Below are 23,164 nucleotides of genomic sequence, written 5' to 3'. Positions count from 1 at the left end.
GCAACAGGGGGATATTGTTGGGAGCTAAGCTCAAGTCGGGGGGGGGGGGGGGGGGGGGGGGTTTGAGAGTATAATCCTAATCTTTTGCATTCTTAAAATCTAAACCCGTGGACAAGGGACGGGCAGACACTTTACAGATTGTATTTTATTTCTTTCAGGCCTAAGGAAAGCTTAAACAACCTCTCCTAGTGTGGTAGCTAATTAATCTAGATAAGTAAACTGGTTAGATCTGGGTTTTGCGGGCCTTATACTATAAAAGCAAGGCCTAGACCACACAGTCTGACCAACAAGAGCATGCAATCCCTGGGAACTGAGTTAAAGTGTGGGAGTTCAGGCATGTGGGGGAGGGAGGCATTGATGTGTCTTGTTCCAGGACTTTTTTGTAAGGGGCTGCTTTGTGGTTGAGGTGCTGCTGGTTAGACCAAAGAGTGGGCCTGGGTGAAAATCAGGTTTTGCTGAGGAGGTCGAGCCAAAACATATCCATCTGTTGCTAAAGGGGCAGAGGTGGCAGTCAGTGGCTGTTTGCTCCTCTTGTCAGATGCAGGAGTTCAGGGAGCAGTCATGTGTTCCTGGTGACTCTGTCTGCAGGAAGTGGGATTGGCTTGGATCGATTGGAGCAGCAGTCAGACACACTGAGGAGCATACAGAACGCACGGAGTGTGATTGTCTGTAGCTGCAGGGAGGTGGTCATACTGCAGGTAGATGAGTCACTCTCAGGAGAGGTAGGCAGTAGTTCAGATATCCTGTGCCTATCTTCCTCTCAAACAGTAAACCATTTTGGATACTGTTGTCAAGGGAGGGGGTTGACCTCTCAGGGAAAATAGCAGCAACAGCCAGGTTTTTGGCACTGCAACTGGCTCTGTTGTAAAGCAGGGCATAGCAAAGTCCAAGCGAACACATTGTGATCGGGGCCTCTCCAGTCAGGGGCAGAGACCGGTTTTTCAGAGGTGACAAGTGAGACTCCAAGATGGTGTCTTGGTTCCCTGGTGCCAGTTTCAAGGACATCTTGGAGTGGCTACAGCAGATTCTCAAAGGGGACAATGAGCAGTAACAAGGGGTCGTTGTACAGATTGGTATCAAATGACACAGGTCGAAAAAGGGTTGACATCCTGCAGAGTGAATATGGGGGAGTTAGGCAGGAGGTTTAAAAGCAGAACCGGAAGGGTAGTAATCTCTGGATGACTCCCACTGCCACGTACTAGTGGGAGTGGGAAGTAGGAGGATAGGGCAGATGAATGTGTGGCTGTCGCAGGGGCAGGGATTCAGATCTTTAGAATCTCTTCTAGGGCATAAATGACCTATAGAGAGATACGAGTTGCACCTGAACTGAAGGAGGAATAATATTATACCAGGGAGATTTGCTCGAGCCACCTGTGAGGGTTTAAATGAATCTGGCAGGGGTGGGATCCTAAACAGTACTGAGATAAGAGAGAACGTTTAGATTTGTACAGAAATTAAAGACAAGTTAAATAGACAGGGCAGAAAAGAGCACAACCGAGATTAAAGGAAGACTGAAGAATTAAACTGCTTCTATTTCAATGCAAGAGGCCTGACAGGTAAGGCAGATGACCTCAGGGCATGGATGCGAAAATGGGACTGGGACATCATAGAAATTGCAGAAACATGGCTCAGGGAGGGATAGGACTGGCAACTCAAGGTTCCAGGGGGCAGATACTAAAGGAAGGATAGAAGGGGACATAAGAGACGAGGGGGAGTGGCATAAAATATCACTGCTGTACTTAGGGATATTCCTGGAGGATCACCCAGTGAAGCAATATGGTGAACAGAGAAATAAGAAGGGAGTGGTCACTTTGATGGAATTGTACTCCAGGACCCAGCAGGAAATTTAAGATCAAATATGAAAGGAGATCTCATCAGTAAGAATAATAGGGTTGCAATAGTAGGGGATTTTAATGTTCCAAACATCGACTGGGACTGCCATAATGTTCAGGGCCTGGATGGAGATGAACTTGTTAAGCTGGCCCTACTAGTGAAGGGACAGAACTCAATCTCCTCTTGGGAAATAAGGCAAGGCAAGTATCTGAGGTATTAGTGAGGTAGCACTTTGAGACTAATGATCATAATTCTATTAGATTTAAAATAGTTATGGAAAAGGATAGGCCTTGTCCACAAGTTAAAGTTATAAATTGGGGCAAGGCCAATTTTGATGGTATTAGACAGGAATTTTCAAAAATTGAAACTAAAACAAAAACTAGCATCTGTGGAGAGAAATCAGAATTAATGTTGTGGGCCAAGTGACCCTTCTTCAGACCTTTCAAAAGTTAATTGGGGGAGGCTGTTCACAGGTAAAGGATGCCTGGCAAGTGGGAGGCATTCCAAAGCAAGGTATTGCGAATTCAGGGACAGCATGTTCCCGTTAGTGTGGTAGGAGGCAAGGCAAGGCTGGTAGGAGTAAGAAACACTGGATGACTACAGAAATTAAGGCTCCAGACATGAAAAAGGAGGCATGTGTCAGGTCCAGACGTTGGGATCAGATTAATCGCTTGAAGAGTATAAGGGGTGAAGGAGTACATTTAAGAGGAATATCAAGAGGGCAAAAAGGGGACACATGATAGCTTCGGCACAGGAGGTTAAGGAGAATCCAAAGAAATTCTATAAGAATTTAATGAGTTTTCAGAAGATTTGTAGCTCAGGTCAAGGTTCTGGAAGTAGGTTTGCTCGCTGAGTTGGAAAGTTTATGTGTATTAAGGGCAAAACTAGGGAAAGAATAGGGCCCCTTAAAGATCAATGAGGTCATTTATATGTGGAACCACAGCAGATGGGCAAGATTGTAAGTAAATATTTTGTGTCAGTCTTTACTGTGGAGAAAGATATGGCAGCTCGGTATCATAGGGAAATAGTGATGTCTTGAAAAGAGTCCTCATTACAGAAGAGGTGGTTACAAGTCTTTAGATTAGATTACTTAGTGTGGAAACAAGCCCTTCAGCCCAACAAGTCCACGCCGACCCGTCGAAGCATAACCCACCCAGACCCATTCTCCTACATTTACCCCTTCATCTAATACTACGGGCAATTTAGTACGGCTAATTCACTTAACCTGCACATTTTTGGATTGTGGGAGGAAACCGGAGCACCCGGAGAAAACCCACGCAGACACGGGGAGAATGTGCAAACTCCACACAGAGAGTAGCCTGATGCGGGAAATGAACCCGGGTCTCTGGCACTGTGAGGCAGCAGTGCTGACCACAAAGTCTTAAAACAAGAAGATAGATAAGTCACAGGATCTGATCAAATGTATCCCAAGACACTGTGGAAAGTTAGAGAAGAAATTGTAGGGCCCCTAGCAGAAATATTTGTATCATCAACAGCCATAGATGAGATGCTAGAGACTGGAGGGTGGTTAGTGTTTTATGAAAAGCTACTTGGAAAAGTTCAGACCAGCGAGACTGAATTCAGTGGCGGTAAATTATTGGAGGGATTCTGAGAGTCAGGATGCATATGCATCTGGTAAGGCCAGGACTGATTCGGGATCGTCAGCTTGGCTTTGTGCATGGGAAATTATGTCTCACAAACTTGATTGATTTTTTTTTGAGGACGTGACCAAGAAAATAGATTAAGGCAGAACGGTAGACATTGACTACATGGACATTAGCAAGGGCTTCGACAAGGTTCAACATTGTACACTAGTTAGTAAGATTAGATCACATGGAATCCAGGGAGAGCAAGCTAATTGGATACAAGGTTGGCCTGATTCAAGGAGACAGAGGGTGGTGATAGAGGGTTGTTGTTTGGCCTGGAGTCCTGTGACTAGTGGTGTGCTGCAAAGATTAGTGCTGGGTCCACTGTTGTTCATCGTTATATCAATGATAGGATGAGAATATATGAGGTGTGGTTTGCAAGTCGTGGATGACACCAAACTTGGTAGTACAATGGTTAGTGAAGGTGGTTATCTAACAGTACAATGGGATCCTGATCCACTGAGCCAATGGGCTGAAGAGTGGTAGATGGGAATTTAATTTAGATAAATGCAAGGTGTTGCATCTTGGCAAGACAAACCAGGGCTGGACTCACACAGTTAATGGTCGGGCCCTAGGTAATGTTATCGAACAGAGGGGTTTAGGTATGCAGGAACACATTCCTTAACATTGGCATCACTGGGAAACAAGGTGGTGAAGGCAGTATTTGGTACGCCTGCTGTCAGAGCAATAAGTACAGGAGTTGGGTAAATGTGTTGTGGGTGTATAAGACATTGGCAAGGTCAGATTTGGAGTACTCCGTATAGTTCTAATTGCACTGCAAAGAATGCTATTAAACTGAAAAGGACCCAAAAAAGATTTACAAGGAAGTTAGTGAGACTGGAGGGGGTGAGTTATAAGGAGAGGCTGGAGAGACATATTTTCCCCCTTAAGTCTAAGAGGCTGAGGGGTGACCTTATAGAGGTTTATAAAATCATAAGGGGCATGGCTAGGGTGAATAGCCAAGGTCTTTCTCCAAGGATAGAGAAATCCAAAACTCAAGGGCATAGGTTTAATGTGAGAGGGAATTATTTAAAAGGGACCTGATAAGCAACTCTTTCACACAGATGGTGGTGTGTGTATGGAATGAGCTGCCAGAGGCTGGTACAATTACAATATCTAAAAGACATTTGGAAGGTACATGGATAGGAAAGTTTCAGAGAGATATGGACCAAATGCAGGCAAATCAGATTAGTTCAGTTTAGGAAACCTGGTAGGCATGGATGAGTTGGGCTGAAGGGTCTGTTTCCATGACTCCATGCTTAATTGACCTATTGAGCAGCAAAGAGTTAACCTCACTGCTGAGGCTCTGAAGCCACGTGTAGGCCAGCCAGTAGATTCCCTTCCCTGAGCCTGTGTATATATTTAAGGCTGAGATGGATGGATTGTTAAACAGTCTGGTAATCAAAGATTAAAGTGAACAATGCAGGAACGTGGTCCTGAGAAGCAGATCAGCCATGATGGCAGAGCTTGCTTGAGGGGCTGAATGGCCTACTTCTGTCCCCAATTCTTAACAGTACACCATTGCCTATGTATGAAAAGTGTGACAAGGATAATCTCCATCCTATTTTTACATTTCTGTTTTAGGCTGGAACTACTCCGTTCCCCACAGCATAGTGAGAGATGCTAGCAGACACATGATCACTCACTTTCAATGTGGAAAATCTATCCTCCAGTGCATGACAACCCATACTCAAATGAAAGTCACTGATGGTAATGCAATTTACTTTAAATATTGCTCTTTACAGATTATACTTGGTTATCTGGGAGATAGTTCGTTACATCTGTGCTTTACAGGTCACAATTACTCTGCATCTTGATGATGTTATTTTGCATCTGAAAAAAATTTGAATGCAGTGCTCAGAATAAACCTCCATTTACACTGCTGTATAAGTTGCAGTCAGCAATCTCTCTCTTAAGAACATGGATCTAATCTTTGTGACTATTTCTGAACAGCTCACAATCTACTATTACAGTTACTCAACATGCACCTCCCAACCATGACTGCAAGGGGAAGTACTGCAAACAGAAATCATAAAATAATTGACGTCGCCGTTAAAGGGAAGCAAGATTTGCAAACCAACATTTGAAAACTTGTAAAAAGGTGGGTGGTGAGAAATAAATTGTCCACATTAAAGCTGGTGGCTGAGTAACCGAGAACTCCAGGCCAACATTTTAGGGTCACAGGTTCAAATCCTACCATGGCAGATTATTAAATTTGAATATAATAGAAAGATTTGCAAGTAAAAGCTGGTCAAATAGTGATCGTGTAACCATTGTCGATTGCCATGAACCTTATCTGGTTCACCGATGTCCTTTAGGGAAGGAAATCTGCTTTACTTGGCTTGGTACCAGCCACCAATGGCTCCACTTGTGCCTTTAAATAACTCCGGTCAACGAACAAGGTCAGAGTCAGCATTGAGAGAAAATAAACAGCTAACACAAATCTAAGGACGTGGAAATCCTGTGAACTGGGAGAGCTTGAGTTACGGTACTACAGCTACAAAGAAAACAACAGAACATAATAAAAATCGCAATAAAAGAGATACAAATAGCTGAATAAAGACATGCAAAAGAGTGGGAGAAAGAGTAAATAGAATACTCAACAGAGAGATGTAAGCAAAATCAGAATGATCTCTAACAGTGGACATAAAGAAATGGCAGTCTAGGGAACCTTAAATAAATTTGTTTAAATAATACAAAGTATAATACAGGAACTATCGGATCTTGTTGTGTGTTCGGTAGGGAGAAGTGAGACTCGTGAATTTACTCCTACACAGAGACAGTGTTGGCACTACAGGCTGAATGGCTTCCTGGAAAGCTGCAACCATTCTATCATTCCAACTGAATTTCCATAATCAACGTTCCCACACCCCAGGGCATTTTCAAAATTGGCAATGAAATTCTAGATGCAATAGTCTTGAAAAACTGCCAAAACTCATTCAATTTAGGAATGGTGTCTGGGATTGGAAAGTTGCACACGTAGATCTGGAGAGAACAGTGGCACTGTAATCAGCCCACTCCCTGGAGGGTGGAGGAACAATGCACAAGGTTAACATGCGTCAACCTTGAAAAATGTGCAAATTTAACAAAGACACACAGTAAAACTGAAGGAGTAAGGTCAGGAAATCAGAGCAAATGCTCAGGTTCTACCAGGGCAACAAGTTCAAGAGTAAGCTCAGAACCATATTTTCGGATAGGCACTTGGTGTACCTGATATGACTGAAGAAAATCATTTGAGAAGTTCCCCTTGAGAAGGTGTAGTGAGCTGACCTCTTGATAGGCAGCAGTCCACTTCATCTAGAAAGAACCACAATATCATTCGGGACAGAATTTCAGATTTTGACCCAGTCGCACTGAAGGAACGGTGATATATTTCTAAGTCAGGATGGGGAATTTGCAGATGAAGTTCCTTGACCTTCTAGATGGAAGTGGTCACAGGTTTGGAAGGATCTTTGGTGAACTTCGGCAGTGCATCTCGTAGACAGTACAGCACTGCTCCTGAGTGTCGGTGGTGAAGGGAGTGAATGCTTGTGGATGTGATACCAGTCAAGCAGGTTGTTGGATAGCGTCAAGTTTTTCTGAGTTTTGAGAAGATTTGTGGCTCAGGTTGAGGTTTTGGATGTAGGTTTGCTCGCTAAGCTGGGAGGTTCATTTCCAGATGTTTTGTCACCCTACTAGGTAACATCTTCAGTGGGCCTCAGGCGAAGCAATGCTGAAAATTCCTGCTTTCTACTTATGTTTGGGTTTCCTTGGGTTGATTATGTCATTTCCTGTGGTGATGTTATTTCCTGTGGTGAAGTCACTTCCTGTTCCTTTTCTCAGGGGATGGTAGATGGGGTCTAACTCGATGTGTTTGTTGATAATGAGTTCCGGTTGGAATGTCATGCTTCTAGAAATTCTCATGGGTATCATTGTGTGGCCTAGGATCAAGTGTCAAGTTTGAGTACTGTAGGAGTTACGCTTATTTAGACAAATGGGAAGTATTCCATCACACTCCTGACTTTTCCCTTGTAGCTTCTGAGGAGTCAGGATGTGAAATAATTGCTGCAGGACTACTTGGCTCTGACATGCTATTGTAACCACAGTATTTATATAGAGACAAAAATGCTGCAGATGTTGGAATCCAAGATAGACAACCAAGAGACTGGAGAAAAACAGCAAGCCAGGCAGCATCAGGGAGGTGGAGAAGTCGACATTTCGGGTGTAGCCCTTCTTCAGGATTTATTTGGCAAATCTAGTTCAGCTTCTGGTCAATGGTAACTTCCAGGACACTGATTGTGGGGGTTAGAGTGATGGTAATTCTACTGAATGTCAAGGGGCGATGGTTGGATTCTCTCTTTTTGGAGAAAGTGTTTCACACCACACAACTGGAGCAATGTTACATGACACTTGTCAAGCCATGCCTGGATATTGTCCAAGTCTTGCTGCATTTTCTTACATGGACAGCTACAGTTACTGAAGAATAATGAATGGTGCTCAACTTCTCCTCTTCTGACCTAATGATGGAGGGAAGGTTGTTGATGAAGCAGCTGAAGATGGTTGGGCCTTGGACACTCCCCTTAGGAACTCCTGTAGAGATATCCTGGAGGAGTGACGTGTCAGATACAACTCCAGTCACTGCCAGATTCCTATTCATTCTGGTTTTTCTCGTGCTACCTGATGCCACACACAGTGAAATGTAATCTTGATGTCAAGGGCTGACTCTCTCACCTCACCTCAGGAATTCAGCTTCTTTGTCCATCTCTGAACCAAGATTGTAATGAGGTCAAAAACCGAGTGGCCCTAGTGGAACCCAAACTGGGCGTCACTGAACAGGTTGTTGCTGAGCAACAGTGCTATCAAGCAGCATCTGATGACACTTTCCATCACTTTACTGATGACTGAGAGTAAATGATGGGACAGTAATTGGCTGGTTTGGATTTGTCCCACTTTGTGTGTGCAGGAAATGACTGGGCAATTTTCTACATTGTTGGGTAGATGCCAGTGTTGTAATTGTGCTGGAACAGCTTGGCGAGGGGAGCGGGAAGTTCTGGAGCACAATTCTTCTGTACATTTGCTGGAGTATTGTCAGGGACCATAGCCTTTGCAGTATCCAGTAGCCCCAACCATTTCATGATATCATGTGGCATGAATTGAATTAGCTAAAAACTTGTATCTGCAATGCAGCAGACCATTGGAGTAGGCCGAGATGGATCATCCATATGGCACTTCTGGCTTGAGTTTGTAGTCCTGCATTGTAGCTTGGCACAGGTTGACCCCTCACCTTCAGGTGTCTGCTGCTGATCATGGCATGCCTTCCTGCACTCCCCAGTGAACCAGGGTTGATCCCCTGGCTTGATGGTCATGGTTGAATGGAGGATATGCAGATTCATGAGGTTACAGATTGTGCTGGAGTACAGTTCTGCTGCTGTTGATGGCCCACAACGCCTCATGGATGCCTAATCTGGAGTTGCTATTTTGAGCCAAATCTGTCCCATTTAGCATGGTGATAGTGCCACATAACACAATAGAGGTATCTCTTATTGTGAAGGGAGAACTTTGTCTACACAAGGACTGCGTGGTGGTCACTCTTACCGATACTGTCATGGACAGATACATTTGCAGCCAGCAGGTTGGGAAGGATGAGGTCATGTATGCTTTTCCCTCAGGTCCCTCAACAGCTGCCGCAAACCCAGTCTTGCAACTGTGTCCTTTAGGACCCAAACAGCTCAATCAACAGTACTGCCACCAAGGCATTGAAATCCTCCACCCAGAGGGCATTTTGTACTCTTGCATTGAGGAATCCCGATTCACCACCTGAAGGAGGACAGCGTGGTATTGAGCAGGTTTCCTTGCCCATGTTTGTCCTGAAGCATGGGGATTTCATGGGGTCCAGCACAAATGTTGCAGACTCTTAAAGCAACTCCCTCCTGACTCTATGCCACTGTTCTGCCACCTCAGCTGGGTCTGCACTGCTAATGAGACAGGACATATCCAGGAATGGTGATTGTGGTGTCTGGGACATTGTCTATAAAGGCATAATTCCAAAAGTATAACTGTCTTAGGCTGTTGTTTGACTAATTGATGAGAAACTTCTCCCAATTCTGGCACTACTCCCCAGATGGCAGGGCGAACTTTGCAGGGTCAGTAGAGCTATTATCAGTCTGTCATTTCCAGTGCTTTAAAAACGCCAGAGTCACATAGCACAGAATCAGATCCTTCAGTCCAACTCGTCCATGCTGACCAGGTTTCTCAAACTTAACTAATCCCACCTGCCTACATTTGGGCCATATCTTTCCAAACCTTTCCGATTCATGTACCTGTCCAAATGTTCTTTGAATGTTGTATTTCTACCTACCTCTACTACCTCCTCAGGCAGCTCGTTCCACGCATGCACCTCCCTCTGTGTGAAAATGTTGCCCTCAGGTCCCTTTTAAGTCAGTGTCAGGTGATCCATCCAATTTCAGAACATCTTGCTGTATATTCTGTGAGACACAGAGATAGCCTACCCCTCCCATATTCTCAAAGCTGGGTTTTACTCTAACATACACATTTGGAGCAGGCTATCCAAGCACTCACGGCTGCTCTGCTATTCAGCATGATAAGTCTTGCCAAATAAATAAAACTATTTGTGGACATCTTTCTTTGTCCTTTCCACTACACCTAATCTGGTCCTATCCAGTGAACCATTTCAGTTTGTGTTAAAGCTATTTCCCATCAGTTGCATGGCCCACAATTACTCTTCAATATGTGGCTGTGATGACAAGGTCAACTCAAGAAAGGGATGAGGCAAGTAACAAAGAAATAAAAAGGTGCAAACTTATTTGAAGTTTTTCCTAAAAATATTTCACACCATCTCCACCCGGATGAAACAATTCTAGGCTTCCCATTGGAATTGCAGTTAAACTATTACAAGGAGGTTTTCACAAATTCTTAGAATTATGTAACTCATCAATTAATCAACTCGGAACAGGCTGAGGCATATTTTTCACTCATTACGACACCTAATGCAACATTGGCACAAGAAGTTGAAACAACTCAATTAATTTTAGTGATTAATGCAATTTCTGCAGAATTATTTTAGGTTAACTCACGGAAGTGGCCATTGGTGGCTTGGCCAGCATTTACTGTGCATTCCTAGTTGCCTGACAAGGTTGTATTGAACTGGCTTCTTGAACCGCTGCAGTCCATGTGTGTTGATAGACCCACAAGGCTGTTATGGAGCTTCTATGGAGGGAATTCTAGGATTTTGACTCAGTGACAGAGAGAAAACCGTCATATTTGCAAGTCGGAATGATGAGCGGCTTGGAGGGGAACTTGTAGCTGATATTCTCCAAATAAGTTTTATTAGAATTATGTAACTCATCAATTAATCAACTCGGAACAGGCTGAGGCATATTTTTCACTCATTACGACACCTAATGCAACATTGGCACAAGAAGTTGAAACAACTCAATTAATTTTAGTGATTAATGCAAATTATGTCATTGCAATTGGTATGTTTCACTGCACTGATCCCTCACCCTTACAGGTGGCTACCAGTTTAATGAATAGGCACAACTTGTGTGAGCAGAAAGGGAAATATCTGTTTGAGGGTGTGGAACAAAACGCTTTCTCTGCACTCACAGACAATGACTATGTGAAATGCGGGATGACGGTACACTGTGAGGAGAGTTAACTACATAACATGCGATCCCACAATCAACAGGCGTGTCCTTTACAGATGATCAATCTGTTAATTCACGTACAATGGTCTAGTTCACAAACTCAGAACCCGCAATGTTTTGCCTTGGTGGCTCCTGACATTTGTAACCACTTAATCATAAGGACAAGTTGGTAGAGACTTTTGAGGCATCCAGGGTCAATAAAGAGAATCCGTTTCCTCTGGTGAGTGGTGTGCAGATTTGAGTTGCTGGGGTGGGGCGGTGACAGAACAGAACATTAAGATTACAGCCAGGCCATTCAAGACTTAGATTGGAAGCACTTCTTCACACAAAAGGGAGTGAAAAATCTGGAACTCCAAAACAAAGGCATCAAGGATAGGAGTCAACTGAAAGTTTCAGAACAGAGATTGATAGATGCTTCTTGGCTGACAATATTGAGGGATATACAGCCAAAGCACCTAACTGCGGTCAAAACACAGAAACAAAATAAATAAATGCAAATGCTGGAAATCTGAAACAAAAACAGAAATTACTGCTGGAGAAAGTCAGCAGCATCTGCCAAGAATGAAGCAGAATTAATGTTGACTTCAATAACACTTCCTCAGAACTATAGAGATGGCCGATGCTACCATTCCCACTGAGTTTCTGCAGTAATTTCTGTTTCTATTGCAATCAAAACAGACTCAGTGGTGATCTCTTCTTGTTCCTATGTGTGGGATGTGATCGTGCTGTTATTCCATGTGTTTTAATTGTGAGTCATACCTTGTCCTTCAGGAGGCCTGGCTGATGATAGAGGACTGGACCATCAGTCCTCACAAGTCTGGCATGTGCAGGTTGCTAATGTTCCAGTACAGCAATGACTGGTCACACAGCCTGTCCAATTACAGACTCTGAAGGTATTTATTCCCAACCACCCAACCATGTTCTGCAGGCCAGCAAGGGCAGCATGGAGTGGGAATAGCATTATTCTCGCCAACACATTTGCTGATTTATTTTCATCACAATATAGAAATTAGCTGGAAACCAGTTCATATGAAGAGAATCGGATTCGGTTAGGGCTATATTCACCCGAGTTTAGAAGGAGATGGGAATTCCAGAGAAATCCCTACAAAATTCAAACACAGGGTAAATGCAGGAAGGATATTCTCGATGACAGATGAACAATGTTTCCTCAAAGTAGGTTCTTTGCATGGTAATTGGTGCTGATACGTCAATTCGGGGGAAGGCCATAGCCTAGCAGTATTATCACTAGACTGTTAATCCAGAGACCCAGATAATGTTCTGGGGAGCCAGGTTCAAATCCTGCCACAGTAAACAGTGGAATTTGAATTCAATAACTATCTGGAATTAAGAATCTAATGATGACCACGAATCCATTGTCAATCGTCATAAAGCCCATCTGGGTCACTAGTGTCCTTTCGGGAAGGAAACTGCCATCCTTACCTGGTATAGCCTTCATGTCATTCCAGACCCACAAAGTGGCTAACCCCTAACTGCCCTCTGGGTAATTCAGGATGGGCCAATAAATGCTGCCTTAGCCAGCAACTCCCTCATCCCATAAATAAATAAAGACAAAAAAAACCAGCACTGACTTCCAGTTCCTGAAGTGCTGCCAGTGAGTTCAGAACCTGGGGTTACAGTCCAGGGATATGCAGAGGGCCACTCAGGATTGGGATGAGGAGAGATTTCTTCATCCAGAGAAAAGGGAGCAAGTGCAACTCTCTGCCACAGAAAGTGGTTGAAGCCGAAATACTGAGTATTTTCAACAAGGAGATTGATAAAGTTCTTTGGGCTAAATAATTCACAGGATATGGGGAGAAAGCAGGAACAAGGGACTAAGTTGGATGATCAGCGATGATTATGTTGAATCACAGAGCAGGTTTGAAGGGCTGAGTGTGCTACCCCTGCTCTAAATTTTATGGAAGTCTAAAGGCCATCTGTTACAGGTTCTACTATCGGAGTAGTGTCGTGACTAACCAACAAGGAGCCCAGAATAAAGCTCTCCACTGCATGGTTGGGTCTAAGTGACTTTCTCTCTGGTATCTCACACTGTCTTTTTGTCCTCCTGAATTCCCAAGCACTTTGAGCTCAGGTATAGTTTGAACACACAAAAACAAAACTAACTGGTTACTGGCTGAAACATTAACTCTGTTCTTCTGTCTCCACAGATGCTACACAGCCTTTTCTCCTTTTTGTTCAGGTTTCGATAGTCCGTGGAGTGTTGCATTTGAATCATAAAACATCCCCCTTCAATCCCAGTGTGTGACTTTCTCAGCACTTTGGAGTGTCTCCTTAGCATTCAATGTATGTCTAACCAAAAGGAGATCCTGGTTGTTACAAAGTGGCTCCTTCCAGTTGGTTGGAGCTAGATCAATAGTTCAGGGAAGGGTATTGAATTGGTTATCTTCCCTCTCTAGCCTGGGATAGAAAGGAAAGCAATAACACTTTCCGAGTCAGCTGCCAATGTCATGTATAAATTTACACTCTCAGTCCCTTTGCAGGCATATCTCATAATTAACTCCAAAAATGCTCTCGAGGTTTTAAAACAGGACTTTTTTCACAGATGAAACAACATTCATAACTGTTCCTAAATTTCACACACCCAGAAACATTAAAGAGGACAAACCAGAAAGTCAGAAACACATCAGAAATAAATCTGTGGAGGAATGGATTGAGTGTTGTCAAGTTTTTTTTGGGAGGGGGGCGTGGTGATGGTGGTTTAACAACTTGAACGCCTGCCAGATTTCTGCTAACCCGATGCAGATCAGGTGAAATATCCAGGTGTTACAGGATTTGTACACTTGCCTCTGATTACCGAGGTGTTCCTTTATATTGTGTGCAATACAAAATGAACTTGTACTGTGACCACAACTACAAGCTTAATTATCTTTGCTTTTTCACTCACAGACTAATCAAGTGACAGATGCATGAGTTACATACATTTACTTTTGGGGGTGGGGTTGGTGTGAAGGCACATTTATTTGATCAGGGCTGCCTACCTCTCTCTGAAACTCACTGGCATTTAGATAAGAGAGGAGAAAGTGAGGACTGCAGATGCTGGAGATCAGAGCTGAAAATGTGTTGCTGGAAAAGTGCAGCAGGTCAGGCAGCATCCAAGGAGCAGGAGAATCGACGTTTCGGGCATGAGCCATTCTTCAGGATTTAGATAAGTGAACCTGGTACAGACCAGGACAGGAAAACATGTGACAAAGTTAATCCAATTTAGCTCAGTCGACTGAATGGCTGGTTTAAGACGCAGTGTGTGCCAACAGCGTGGGTTCAATTCCTGCACTATCTGAAGTCACCATGAAGGACTCTCCTTCTCAGACTCTCCTCTTGCCTTGGGCATGTGATCCTCAGGATAAACTACCACAATCATCTCTCTGAGAGAACAGCCTGTGGACTGTGGCAACTAACACTGCTCAGAGTAAAGATCAAGTGAAGGAGGGTAAACAAAAAATACAAGGTCAGCCTTCAATTATAGTGGCAAGGGAAGCAAACAATGAGCAATTCATTCAATTAATAAAGTATCCAGCAATGCCAGTGTCCCACAAGAGAACAGGGGGAAAAAACATCCCTCCCACCAGGGGTGTTTATGGTGAATAGAATGGGTACAGCAATCCAGAGAAAGGATTAAAGCTATGTTGGTAAGGTAAGATGAAGTAAAACTCGTGTCTATTCCACTGTTCACACTTGACAAGATGGGTCATCTGGTCCGTTTCTGTGCTGAAAAGGTTTTCTGTCAAATTGTGCAGCACAGGAGCAGCCGTTTGTCCCATTCTGCTTCTGCTGTTCAATTAGTTCCCTTCTTTCTCTGAGCCCTTACCAGCATTTCAATATTTTTAACGTATTTCTAACCATGTTATTGGGTGCTATTGTCGCAAGGTGCTATCATATCCACATGTACACAACATCACATGTACCTATGTTTTTTCATTACCTTTCACTTAATATGGGCACTGCTGTCAAGACTAGCATTTGTTGGCCATCCCTAATTGTCCTTGAATTGAGTGGCTTCCTCATCCATTTCAGAAGGCAGCCAGGAGCCAATCACGCTATTGTGAACGTGGAGTCACATGTAAATTAAACTGGGTAAGGATGACAAATTTCCTTCCCTAAAGGGCTGTTTATGTTTCGTGGTCACCAACAGAGATTAGCTTTCAAATCCAGATTTCATAAATTGGAGCTGTCGTGATTAGGTTTGAATTTCTGTTCCCAAAGTAATAGGCAGGGACTCTGGATTACATTACCACTTCACCATTATCTCCCTTTCTGACATATGTCTTCCACCTGTGCACCAGAGTTCCCAATTAACCACTGGGCACACTGGGAGAGGTGGCACATGGTAGAGCCTTGCAAACAAAAACACAAATCCCCTTACCTGCTTGGGTCAGTTCAGCAGCAGCCAGTAGAATGAGTGCATGGAAGAGATAATTCATCCTAAAGGAAGATATATATATATGTTAAAACATGAACTTTAAGGAAATGAAATTAAACTGTCCACCAGCAGGTAATTCCTCACTTTTCATGACAGCAAATTCTCAAATACGGCACACATTATTTTAATATATCTAAATTTGCATGCCTCACCTGACATATCCCAGACCATGAACAATTCCCCCTTCTCCAGTCAGGGGACAGTAAGGGGCCAGTGACAGAAACAGGGAGTCAATATCTCTGGGCATTTACTCCATGCTCCAAATCCTTGGCACCAAATCTCTACCCTTCAGTTAACCCACATATCTGCAGATGTGAGTACGCAAAGGATATATGAGATGGTGAGGGCATGTTCACAACTACCTCTGTATAACATCCCAGATTCCAAGAGAGGAGCATGGTCTACCTGATCTCCTCCACTGGTTTTAATCACACCAGAGGGCACGAAAGAAATTTTCACCCATTCAAGCACTCAGCCTAACCTTTCCACATTAATAAGCTTTTATGTACAGTACAGAGTCAGACTACACAATCACACCCTAATAGATTCCAGCTCGTTTTAAGACAAATTGCTATAGAGAAACTCAGCAGGTCAGGCAGCATTTATAGAAAGAGAAACAAAGTCAACATTTTGGCTTCTCAGAGCTAGCTTGATTTAACATGTTTGTCATCTACATCCTTACCTCAATATCCACTGACTTTATGGACAGAGAGAGAGAGAGAGAGAGAGACAGAGAGAGAACTCAGATCTTGCTTGGTCAAGAAGTATTTCCCGACTTCCGTTGAACAGAAAAAAAAATTGAAAGACTGCGCCGGATTCCTGAAGTTAAACTCTTTTTATCTTTCTAAAGACCTGGACAAGGTGAGATGAGCCTGAATTTACTGGGACAAACATCCAGAGAACGAGGACTCGGGTCTGTGCAGAGTAAAACGGAGACAGGACGCGAAGAAAAACACAATGGAAAATGCCGGAGAGTTTTTGTTTAGAAAAGATGGGAAAACAATCAATCCATACAATCCCAATGAAGTGAGTCAGCACAGGCACACCCTGTTGCCAACGAGCCTGGAGTACAACGTTCAAATAAGAGAGGCCAGGACAGAGATGGGCTTGGGAGAGGGAACAGGACAAATACACAGAAACCCGGGCCTCTCACTAACTCACCCGCTGCTGTGGCCGGGCTGTCGGATACACTGTAGCCGCTGATGAACACACTATCTCCGGACTTTCGGATACACTGTATCTGCCGCTGGCTCAGCTACATTTATATCGCGGGGTGTATCCAATTCCGCCATTAAGCCACTATACTGTCAATCACAGGCAACTTAATGATAACTGGTGAACGCGGATGTCAATCAGGCGCCAGCAGCGCAGACCGCTCCCTAAGATAAAATACCGCGGACTGTGCAAATCGGAAATAATAGAAAAACAGAAAAATCACAGGTACTGTGGCACTGTAGGGAGAGGAACTCCGTCCTGTAGAAGAGTGTTTGGACTCGAAACATTAACTCTGTTCTCTGTCCACACACGCTGAGTTCTCCAATACTTTATGATATTTTCCTTATTCCTGGTCACAGACAAGGCCCCCGCAACAACGAGAAACCGGCAGGGATCCGGTAAAAATGCCCTTGAATGGGCGCCGTGCCTAACGCTGCAGTTATTGAAAAGAAACGGGCTGTGGGGATGACGGAACCATTCTCGCTGCTAACCGAGTGGTAGTGCTGGTTCCCTCAGTCATTCATTGTTGCAGTACAAGCTGGAGTGAATGGTTAAAATGTGTCATTGAAATTGCCTGCTCACACCCTCTCGTCCCCACTCGTTGTTATTCCCCCAGTTAAACTTTCACACGCCGCTTGTCTCAACGAGCAGTTTACGGAAAAGTTGTTTTTGCTAACAAGCAGATAATGCCGGCGCCTGTTGGTATGAGCCGACTTCAGACAGACCCAAATTCACATTACTCCAGCAGAGTCTGGAGTACACATTACAAAATATTCAGCAGTAACAAAAGGGAAAATCAAATTGCACCCCAAAAACAATTTTCATAAAAGTGCATTTGATTGGATTAGATTAGATCTATTCTAATCTAATCCAACAGATTCAATTTTCAATTAGCAATACTTTGAGAAAAGCTAGAAGGGCAAGGGCAGCAAATACATGGGGAACCCCACCACCTGGAAGTTCCCCTCCAAGCCACTCACCATCCTGACTTGGAAATCTATTACTGTTCCTTCACTTGTCACTGGGTAGAAATCCTAGAATACCCACCTTATGGGGCACCGAAGGTCAAACTGGACTGAAATATTTAGCCTAAGCTCCCTTTGAAGAAATAAGGCTGGTTTGAACCCTTTAATGTATCCAAGAAATCTACCTGGTCAACAACTGTGGCTTGGGCAGCAGCAGTTTAAGACGACGTACCAAAACTACTTTCCCAAACAGCAACTAGGAATGGACAATGAACATCCCATAAGTAAATAAAGCAAAACAAAAAGTTAGGAATATTACCCACTGAGTGCATTTAAAAAATACCACACCTCACATCAAGGGTAAGGTACTGAGGGCTCTCTAATCCACCAAACTGGTGGGGAAGTTGACTCCCTAATACCTGTTCACCGACTGAAAGAAGTAGAGTTTTACAAAACCTTTTGGTACAGAAGGCACTTTGCACCACGGAAAATACCAAATTTAGAAATATTAACATCAGAAACAGGACGTGGAAGTGCCAGAGTTGGACTGAGGTGGTCAAAACTGAAGATCACGCACCAAGTTATAGTCTAACAGGTTTATTTGGAAGCACTACCTTTCAGAGCATTATCTGATGAAGGAGCAGTGTTCCAAAAGCTTGTACTTCCAAATAAACCTGTTGGGCTATAACCTGGTGTTGTGGAATTTTTAACTTTATCAGAAATGTGGCAGCCAATTTACACACAGTAAGCTCCCACAAACAGCAACTTGATAGATATTATAGGGTTGAACACAGGAGGTCACTCTCAGACCCTTACAATCACCCATTAATACACCAAATTATTTCATGGTCGATTCCATTGTTTTTACCATCCCAGTGTGTCTGAAAGGGAGCTCCCTGATCTTAGATCAAAACATGTCTTACTGATAAAGCAGAACTTATAACGGTGAGTAACCTTTTCCATTTCATTTGGGTTCTCTCTCTTTTGACGGATGTGATAACTGATTATATGCTAATAATTCTAGAGCATGGGAGTTCAAATCCACATCTCCACAATGGTCACATTTTGAATGTTTGGTTAATTTAACATCATCTCACTGAATCAGTATTACCAGTACATTTGGAAACCTGTGGAGTTGATTAACAGCAATTTCATAACTTTGTTTATTTGTTTTCTAATTAGTCTTGTGATATCAACTGAGAGATAAATGTTCACCAGAGGAATTACCCTACTCTTGTCTGAAAGAGTATAGAAATCTTATTAGAGTGGTGCTGCACTGGGACAGACAATTTGGATTATGTGCTCCAGTCTGAAATAAGGCTTTATGCTACAACCTTCTAACTCAGAGATGTGAGTGCTACTTAGTAAGCCATGGCTGACAACCCAAGCCACAGTTGTTAGACATAGTAGATTTCCTGGATATAATGAAGGAGTCAAACCAGCCTCATTTCTACAAAGAAGTGATTCGATACAGGGGGTCAGACCAAATATTTAAACTCTCCAACAGTAAGGTACTCTGATAGGTCTGGCTTTCAGAGAACCAATACACATATTTCCTCAAGATGGGACTTCGTTTATCCCAAAAATGTAAATCTGGTATGGGAAGACTCAATGTTAAAAATCCTACTGTACTGCATTACTGAGGGAGTGCAGTATTTTCAGAGCTGCCAGTTTTGTGAAGAGAAGTTAAACAGACAGCCTAGCTACCTTGATAAAAGCAAAATATTGCAGCTGCTGGAAATTTGAAACAAACAATAAATGCTGCACAAAGTAACAGATTTAACGTTCAGACTGGCAACACTTCCTAGAACTATCCTAACAATAGGTCATCAACCTGAAACATTAACTCTGTTCTAAGAAGACTTGCTGAGTATGTACTGTTTGTTCCTGTCTTTTGCAATCCCCTCAGTGCATTGTGAATATAGTCCCATTTACAAACAACTGGAGAGAGAGAGATTAAAGTTTGATACAATTGTGTGACCTTCTGTATATTGCTTGACTGTTCCTTGACTGCAGCTTATCTGTTACTTTTAATAAATTTGTTGCTTGATTTAAACTCTAAAACACAGTTTGATAAAGGTGTTATTCTTCCATTATCTGAAAGTTTGTTGATCATGCAAGTGTATTCTCATGCAGACGGTGGATTTAATAATTCAGCCTCTCTTCGATGTGAACAGATTTTCAGATTCTGAGAGAGCTCCTGTTTATCCTAATGCAGCAATTACTCAAAGTTAAAACTCTCAGCCTTGCCTTCAGATCCTTTGCCTAACCCCTCTCTCCTCTGTAACTACTTCCAGATCTCTGCACTCTTCCAATTCTGACCTCTTGCACTTTCTCAATCCCTTTATTTTCACTACTGGGGGCCATTCATATTAGCTGTAACATTTCTTCAATTGTCTCCAAGCAGTTTGTCCTCTCCTCTGGAAAGAAAAACTCCTTTGAAACTTATCTCAAGCTTAGATCACCTACTTTAAGATTAACTGATATGTCATGGTGTAACATATTGCCTGATAACAGGTCCTTCATAGGAGCGTTACCACATTAGAGGCACCATAAAGTTGTAATGTGTTATTGTTGAAAAGCCTAATGAGATCAGGTTGTTTACAATTCAAGGATATAAAACGGAAATAAAACATATCCTTTTACAGACTCTTAATCTCTCCCATTATTGCACCCAATTGCTTCTTGCAATTTTCCCATCCCTCATTCATGCAGACCCTGTCCCTACTTCAGGTATTAATCAGTGTGCACAAAAAGTGGCTTCATGCTCTCAGTTCAGATTATGGTCTAACTTACAACTGTGATTAATCTTTTCTCTTCCATTTGGTTTCTCTCCCACTTGCTGGATACAGCAGACCAGTGAACAGTAATCAAAACCACCACCCATCCACAGTTTGAGAATGATGGCTTTTATGCAGTTGACAGAGGAAGGAGGAGTTAGTGGAACAGATGGTGAGCATTCTCACAGCACATACAAAGGGAGGGTTAATGGTAACAGAAGAACAAAATAGATATTAATGGTTAAATAAAATAAAGACCTGCAGATGTTGGTGATGTGAAACAAAGACAGACATTATAGCAGAAAACCAGCAGGTTCTGGCAGAATCAGAGGAGAAAAACGTAGGTTTAAAAATTCAAGTCCAATGACTCTTGTTCAGAATTTGTGGACAGTGAAGGGTCACTGGACCCGAATCGTTAATGCTGTTTTCTCTTCACAGATGCTGCCAGACTTTCCGAATTTTTTCAGTCGGTGCGATAGGGGTGAATAGTAAAAACTGGCTATGCTGAGAGCAATTTCATATAAATAACACAGTGCATGTCTGTGTGTGTGATGGGGAAAACTCAGAATGGAGAATAGTGTTCATGCACTAAAGTTGCTGAGTCCAGGAGACTGCAAAGAGCCGGAGCTGAAAACAAGGTGCTGATCCTTTGGATTCCATTAGGTTTTGCTGGAATGTTTCAGCAAATCTAGGACGCACATTATAGCAAATGGTGCATTGGTGTAATGTAGGCATTAAAACACGTTTGCATTTTCCGGCTCCCATGTGTTCCAAAGAAGAATTATTGGACTTAAAAGAGTTAGTTCTGTTTCTCCTCTTCCCTCCAGATGTTCCCACATCTGCTGTACTTCTTCAGCATTTCTTGCTATCTCAGATCTCCAGTATCAACAGTACAGTGGTGACTCCGGAATACAAATGCCCTATTGTTCGAACACAACAATTATTTCGAGAAAATTTTGCCCTAAAATCCAAATACAGTTTCAGAATCCAAACACCACATACCGTTCAGGTTGCATATTGTTTGTTCTGTTCATCGTGAAAGCATCTCTCACTAGTGTCCATCACTAGTTTACCTTGTGTTTTCACCTTGATTTGTGCTGTGTTTTTTTTAATTATCACCCTTGTGCATTCACCATGGCACCCAAGAAGAGCAGTGAAGCAAATAAGTGCATTCACCATTAGCACTCCTCACTAAGGTAAATGAAGTTATTTTCATGTTAGTACATTTATTTCTTGCTTTTATTATTATTACTTGATACTTAGGTCATTTACTCATCTTATGTTACCTTAACCATGTATATTTGCAGTTAAAAGTGTCTTGAAAATGTTTTTTTGGGGTCCAGAAACAGATTAGTTCACTTTCCATTATTTCCTATGGGGAAAATAGTTTCGGAATCTGAACTTGTTGCAATCTGATCAGCCTCCTAGAATGAATTAAATTCGGATTCCAAGGCACCACTGTACTTTGTTTTCATTTCGATCTTGCACCATTTCTCCTCCATTCTTGCAACAAAATACATTACTTTAGACTCTTCTCTGTTTCATCTTGCCTTGTATTTTCCCAACTCAATCCTGCCATCTGCCATTACGTTTATTCAAAAGCAAGAAGCCAAACTCACACCCAGACATGTACATGTATGTACATGCACATACATCTGCAGGAGCAATAATATCCATTAAACCTGAAAAAATAAGGAGAAACTCTTTATCCCTTGCAACGAGAAACTATTATCTGAACCCCCACCTTTCAGAGTCACTTTTAGACTGAACAAATAAACCTTTATACCTTTCTGTAGGTGTATATAATTAAAGAAAAATTGGCAATATATAGCAGGTGACTCAGTGTCTACGAAGAGATGTGGCCTATTACTAACATTCAGGGTGTGCAGCTCTTTACCAGAACTGAAAATTAAAGATGAACATTTCTGCTAGCAAGTTTGGAAAGACAGGAGGTCAGGCCAGGAAGACAGGAGGCCAGGAAGACAGGAGGCCAGGAAGACAGGAGGCCAGGCCAGGAAGAACCCTGGTGAAAGGAGACAATTCAAATATTGCTGTGGGTCTGAAATTGTATCTAGGTCAGTGCCAATAAGACATGATTTCCTTCCTGAAAGGACATTTGTGTACCAAAACGTGTAGTTTTAAATGACAATCTGGAAGTTTCATGGTCACAATTACTGAACCTAATTGTTACCTGAGAAGGTAGTTCTGAACAGGAGTCATATTTGAACAAAATGTCAACTCTGTTTCTCTCTACATACGTTGCCAGCCAAGCAGAATTTCTCCAAGACTTTCTGCTTTTATATCCAGGAAGGTAGTCAGTGGCCTTACTCTTATAGTGCTGGATTTTATTACAATTGAATGTTTTTCTGGCACACACTACAGGGAGACAAGAGTCAACACTTAGCAGGCTCAAGGGACGGAATGGCCTGCTCCTAACCCAATTCCCATTTTCACATATAGGTTGAAGTACATAGATTGGACAATGACAACAGGTTTGGTTCACTTAAGGTCATTCATGTTGATCTGTTATTTTGTTCTGATTTGATAGATCCATACATTTCCCCGTCTTCACCTCGCTTTCTTGACATTTTTTTGAAAAATTGCAATTTTAGCTGTCTAGTTTTAAAATGCCATGTCTAGATTT

The 23,164-nt window shown here is 42.6% G+C and overlaps 1 protein-coding gene across 1 annotated transcript in view; it reads right to left on the bottom strand.

The window, feature by feature from the left end:
• Positions 1–23,164, bottom strand: part of LOC132819619 (butyrophilin-like protein 2) — a 53,405-nt gene that overhangs the window by 18,496 nt on the left and 11,745 nt on the right. The window contains exon 2 of the mRNA XM_060831201.1: positions 15,504–15,562. Coding sequence (XP_060687184.1) covers positions 15,504–15,561 — 58 coding nt within the window. The 5' untranslated portion in view covers position 15,562. The remainder of the gene's footprint in view (positions 1–15,503; positions 15,563–23,164) is intronic.

The sequence above is a fragment of the Hemiscyllium ocellatum genome, chromosome 10, assembly GCF_020745735.1.
Source record: "Hemiscyllium ocellatum isolate sHemOce1 chromosome 10, sHemOce1.pat.X.cur, whole genome shotgun sequence".
Classification (NCBI taxonomy): domain Eukaryota; kingdom Metazoa; phylum Chordata; class Chondrichthyes; order Orectolobiformes; family Hemiscylliidae; genus Hemiscyllium; species Hemiscyllium ocellatum.
Note: the sequence above shows the minus strand (reverse complement) of the source record. Positions and strands in the feature narration are given on the sequence as shown.